The sequence below is a fragment of the Hemiscyllium ocellatum genome, chromosome 10 (assembly GCF_020745735.1).
Source record: "Hemiscyllium ocellatum isolate sHemOce1 chromosome 10, sHemOce1.pat.X.cur, whole genome shotgun sequence".
Taxonomy (NCBI): domain Eukaryota; kingdom Metazoa; phylum Chordata; class Chondrichthyes; order Orectolobiformes; family Hemiscylliidae; genus Hemiscyllium; species Hemiscyllium ocellatum.
Genome location: NC_083410.1, coordinates 35,360,949 through 35,366,948, shown reverse-complemented (window position 1 = coordinate 35,366,948; position 6,000 = coordinate 35,360,949). Strand labels below are relative to the sequence as shown.

At 37.7% G+C, this 6,000-nt stretch overlaps 1 protein-coding gene across 4 annotated transcripts in view; it reads right to left on the bottom strand.

The window, feature by feature from the left end:
• The window catches only part of thada (THADA armadillo repeat containing), a 367,664-nt gene that overhangs the window by 270,860 nt on the left and 90,804 nt on the right, over window positions 1–6,000 (bottom strand). For all 4 annotated transcript variants that reach the window (XM_060831397.1, XM_060831398.1, XM_060831401.1 and 1 more), the window contains exons 22-23: window positions 2,671–2,803; window positions 2,006–2,128 (exon numbers count right to left, since the gene is read on the bottom strand). In XM_060831397.1, the coding sequence (XP_060687380.1) occupies window positions 2,006–2,128; window positions 2,671–2,803 (256 nt within the window). The remainder of the gene's footprint in view (window positions 1–2,005; window positions 2,129–2,670; window positions 2,804–6,000) is intronic.

The following is a 6,000-nucleotide window of genomic DNA, read 5'->3' as shown; positions in this document are numbered from 1 at the left end:
CTTCCCTGCCGACCAGGTATCTTAAATTAATCTAGTCCCTTTTGCCAGCATTTGGCACTTGGGAATTAATGGAGACTCAAGAATTTAATGGGACTTGCAAGGGTCTCTGAACTCCTGAAAGCAGCCCAGTACCCATCAGGTTTTCTTCTGGCCTTGTAAGGGAGGCCATCATTCACAAGCATTTAGTTTCTAATCAAAGGACCCAGTATTGGGAAGCAGGACTGAAAACTACACCATTTCCTTGTATCTAATCCCTCTACACCGTCGCCAGTGAACCACCTCGCCCCTCAAAAGGTACCTAGCCTACTCCAGTGACAATTCATGGTGAAAACTTCAGTAAATGATTAGCAATTGACACTGCCCCCAGGAGCATGGCTTGTCTGATTGGCAGCTCCCCGAAGAGGGATTTTGAACCGAACTTGGGCGTTAATATAATGGGAAACCCAGTGCTGTCCATTTAGAGTCTGAATGCAGTCAAATAGTATTGGGCCTCCTAGACAGAAGCAATGCAAGGTTCCTGCCAGTTTTGCATTCAGTGGGTTGGGAGTGGGAGACTCCCAACACAAAAACTAAATTCACTGACTACGGAACACACTGTCTGGGAATAAAGTACTGATGAAATACTTATTTTGTGGTATGAATTTATGGAGATGCCAGCACTCTGAAAATAGTGACGTCTAGGGTACAGGCAGTTCCAATGGCTTGCTACAGTTGACTGTTCCAAAATATTGTATATATTCAATACTATCTAGAAACAAAGATGGGGCTTGTTGCGAAGTTTTCAACAGGTCACTAAAACAGTGTGTGGTTATTAAAGTACAGTTTGAGAAGACAATAGACAGAAATTGAAGTTTCATGAAGAAAAGAACTGTTTAGCTGCATTGCTGAAAATGTAACAGAGCCACATGGAGTGTGCAGTTGGACACTCAGTGACAATTAAGAGCATTGGATGGCTGTATTCTTATAACTCAAGAAAGTTGTCGGAGGTAAGAATTTTCAGCCAGAGATCTAGACAAGTGGTGGGAGCAGCGAAGGCTCAGAAGAAGCTATATGCCACTAGTGATGCAGATTAGCTGAGAAAAAGAGTAAAGGAAACCCAAATCTGATTAGAATTCAGGAAACCAACTCAGGATAGCATGGGCTTGTGAAGCTTACAGTTTGAGAGAAGTTGGCGGTTGCTTGTGAATAAGTGTTGGATAGCAGTTTCCAAGAATCTAAGACAGTATGCATCCAGAAAATGAAACTGAACCACCAAAATGGGAGCAAATGTTAGGCAGTCTGTGATGGAGCTAAACTTGAAGACGTTTCCAGGTCAGATCATGAAAAATGAAGTATCATAAACTCATGAAGTTTTATTAAATGTTTGTGACTCAGTCTGTTGATGGTGATGATTCACTAGAGCCCCTTGCGATCTCTCTCAATTGCAACTGCTGTTTGCTGTGTTCAATGGGGGTGTTTGAGTATTGAACTGTTATCCATATTTGCCTCATGTTAATCTTAGAATGTTTGACCATAATTCATCACAAAGTTTGTACAGTTTAAACTTTTTCTGTCTATAAAATGGTCATATTACCAACTTAATATACATATAACATTTTTTTTGTAACCAGTGGAGGAGTAGGACTGGGAAGAAACAGAACATCCTTGCAACTCTCATCATAACATAGTGGAAGTAATTAACACTGGCAAATTTCAAAAGGAAGCTGGGGTGTAGTTTTGACAAGACACATCAGCAAGGGATACATGAAATACAACCTGAAATATCAAAATCATCTCCACACTACAAGGAAAAGCAATTATTTCAGTTCGATCACTGCCACGGAATGACAATAACTGCACAGAGATAAGAAAAAAGTTAAATTGTATTTCAGCTTCTGTTACATTCAGAAGTAGACTTGCATTAATAACTAATTAAGAAGGATATTTTAAAGAACATTCTTAACAGGCTCCACCATTAAAATATAATCTAACATGTAGAAACTATAAATTTATGTCTCTTTGTTACCTGTGGAACAGAGGCAGTCTCATCTTGGCATTTTGATGATGGTATGGCAAGTGAAATCAGTTCCTTCATTGTCAGTTTCAGAAGACTCATATTGGAGGCTTTAGGTTCTGAAGACACTAAGGCCTGTAGAGGGAGAAAAATAAAATATATGATTTTTAAAGACATCTTCTCTCCTTTCACACATGAATAGGATGCCTTATCTTTAAATTACATCAGAATTAACTAGATTTGGTTTCTGATTACTTTTTTTTTCATTCTGCACACAAATGTATCGGTCTTTCTCGAATATCTTTCCACACTTGATAAAATAAAAGATATTTTACAGATCGGCACATAATTCATGTCTTAACACTACATAAGATTAATAATGGGCATCCTGAGAGAAGCTGCTTCCCACCTTGCTTTGCAGTCAACTGAGACAAAGCAAAAAATATGAAGAAAATATAACTATTAGGGATACGGTCTATTGCTGATCACATTTTCTTAACATGAAATATAAAGTTACACTGTCCAAGTGAATTTAACAAAATTAAGCTAAAGTATTGTTTCATAATTTTAAAAAATTCAGATCTACTCATTTCCAATGATAAGGTTGTGGCATCTTACAGTTTCATAGAAATCAGCAGGGTATTTATGTTAAGCAACAAATCCAAACCTTCCCATACCTGAATATAAAATGGAATGCCAGCACTACGTCGGGTGGCACATAGTTTGGATGTAGGGATACTGGACTTAACCTCATGTAGAACTTCTTCTAACCACCGCCGAGGTAATTTCTGCAGATCGCTATTTTTACAACTAAAAATAAGAAGAAAGGCAATATCTTTAATTGATAGCTGTAGTTGCTATTGTTCTTCCAAACTTTAAAAATCAGCCTTACATACATGCTCGCAGCTTTAATCTGCGAACCAAATTGGCACCGCTTACTTTGAGGGCTTTTATAGGATTAGGTTGTTCATCATTTTCAACAGGTCAGGTGTGCACTGTGGACATCTCTAGAAAAACCTGATTCAGTATAAAATATTTTACTGTGATAAAGGTGTACAATACATTAAACTTCTTTTTGAAAGAGATCAGAAAGTCATTTGGAACAGTGACCTAAATACATAATTTCCAAAGCATTTTGAAACTCTTAATTGTGTGGCAGAACACCTGTGCTGTTAATGAATGAAATCTTTATTTTGTTGAATTTATGATAAAGTAAACAAATCAGGGACCTCTAGCCTAGTTTTGACTTCAATTTAGGAGTACCATTTCCTTGGAGTATAAGAATTGAGTTTTCACTACAGTAGAGAAGTCTCCCAAGTGCAAACGTTTTAGTTTGTAGTCTCTAAACAGTGAGAGGTTGCATAGAAGTTTTCAATTGTTGAGAACTGAGAAGGGATTTAGGCCAGCAGAACTGGAAGTAATTTGTAAACATATCTCACCAGTCCATGGAAGAGAACTAGAAAGAAATTAAAGAATTGAGAGCAGTGGTAGCTCTCTGGAATTGAATGCCTGTAAAAGCATATTAAAGGGAAACAGAATGAATCTTTGTTTTGATGTTAGTTTAAAAAGATGTTAACACAGTCATTAAACTTTTTTCCTCGTGTAATAAGCTTGTGTTCTTCTGTTAACATTGTGTTGATGAGAGGTTACCATTCAGTGACTGACTGCCATAGCAATTAATTGCAAACATTAAACTTCCTGATGAAGGGCTTGTGCCCGAAACGTCGAATTTCCTGTTCCTTGGATGCTGCCTGACTTGCTGCGCTTTAACCAGCAACACATTTTCAGTTATGAACTGTAAAGCCAAGTTTCACTCTGATCTGACTTGTCCAGTATTATCATCAGCAAACAACACAAGAATGCAAGTCCCGCTTAGAATAAGGATCAATTTCTGCCCACCTATTTACAGGATTAGATACCTCAAAACATATGTATGGAGGAATCAAATTTCTAAGCCAAATTATGAACATAATATTTAGACACCAAAAAAAGTCTATTATTAACATTCAACACATTAAACTCATCTTCTCACCGACTTGTACATTTCCAGTAATTTGTTTTCAATTCTATCAACTTTGACCTGCCAAAAGGTAGAAATGATCAGTGCATCAGATGTCAAGGGAATTCTTTGATTGATTATGACCAGGTGTAAAGATGGAATGGTTTTCCATGTTTTCCTTTACTTTTTGAATGAACAGGTATACTTATAATTTTAAAGGATGGCATTGCCAATCAAATGTATTCATTTTAGTGTTTCCATGGATGTTGTAAAGAATTAGCCAGACAGGATTTAAGTTTTAACATAGTAAGAAGTCAAGTTTATGTCAAGTAAGAACGTTAAACAGTTATTATCAGTACCGAAATGCAATGAATGCACATGAAATCCATACTATTGCAGGATTAGAAAAATAAAAAGGTAAGTAAATCATGAAAAATATGAGACAATTCATATTTACAGCTCATATCTAGTCTAGCTTTGAGTCATAGACTGTTATTTGCTTTCAATTATTTTCAATATGAAGCTGGAATTTTCCTTTCCTTCTGAAGACATTGCTCTCAAAGTTCTGAGGTACAGATAGAGACTCAACAAACTCAAAAGAGGAGAGAAGTTTGCTTCTCATTCCTGCTGGTACGCACAAAGCTTATCTGGTAACAATTTCTTCAAGACATCAGTACAAGTTCAAAATACCACTGCATATTCCAAAAGGTGTCTTTGCGTTAGTTCATATAGACAGTCATTTTATTAAGTTTTGTGGCCTTAGACAATTAGCTTTTGATGCCATATTTCCAATCTTCATTTGTCACAAGACTGAAAAGAAGCTGTTTTTACCTCTTCAGCGTCTTTGGTAGTCTTTGAGTTTACATGGTGATGTAAATCGGCAGCCAATTTAAAGGGAGTTAGAGTTCCATTGTTTCAGTAAAATGTTGCTTTTCCAACAAAAAAAACTGCAAAATTCGAATCCAGCCAAAGCAATATAGAATTAATATTGTATATAACATATCTTCATGGCAATATATAAGGTTTAAACATAACTACGTCAACTAGAAATTAATCTACTTTGCCATGGACTTTGACATCTACAACGCTCTCCTGCATTACCTTCAGGATGCATTACAGCAAATTACCAAAACGTTGAAAGTAATCCCCTTCCGTTCGTGGGACCTCCACAAATAAGGAAGGCAAGAACAAAGAACAATAGGATGTCTGTTTCATTTGGAAATGCAAGCTATATCATGTTTATCACGTGCCAAATGGATGATCCATCTTGCCTCCGGATAATGTTCCCCAGCACTGCAATTGTCCACTCAATTCCATTCAGTCCACGTAACAACTGAAAGACAATGGATACTGCAAACGTGATCTGGTAACATCCCATTAATGGACCAGAAGACCTCGACTAACCACACCCTCACTATTGTCAATCTTCCACTACGTTTCAGATTTTCTATGGCACAGATTATTGCAAGAGCTTTAAGTAATGTTCATGATAGCTAAACCCAAAACAAATCCTACTGAAATGCAGTTGGACATGTTCAATTAAAGCATTCAAGGGGGCATTGGCTATTTAGATATAAACGGTGTACAGAGATATAAGGGAAAAGTTAGAAGATTTGTATGAGGTAACAGAACCAGTGCAAGCATATTGGACAAAATGGCCTCCTTCTGCAGCCTAACAATTCGATGATTCATACTGGGTGATTGACTGATCAAAGTTGCTCATTTCTGATACTGCTGAAAATGTGTTGCTGGAAAAGCACAGCAGGTCAGGCAGCATCCAAAGAGCAGAAGAATCGACGTTTCGGGCATGAACCCTTCTTCAGGAATGAGGAAAGTGTGTCGAGCAGGCTAAGATAAAAGGTAGGGAGGAGGGACTTGGGGGAGGGGCGTTGGAAATGCGATAGGTGGAAGGAGGTCAAGGTGAGGGTGATAGGCCGGAGTGGGGGTGGGGGCAGAGAGGTCAGGAAGAAGATTGTAGGTTAGGAAGGCGGTGCTAAATTCGAGGGAT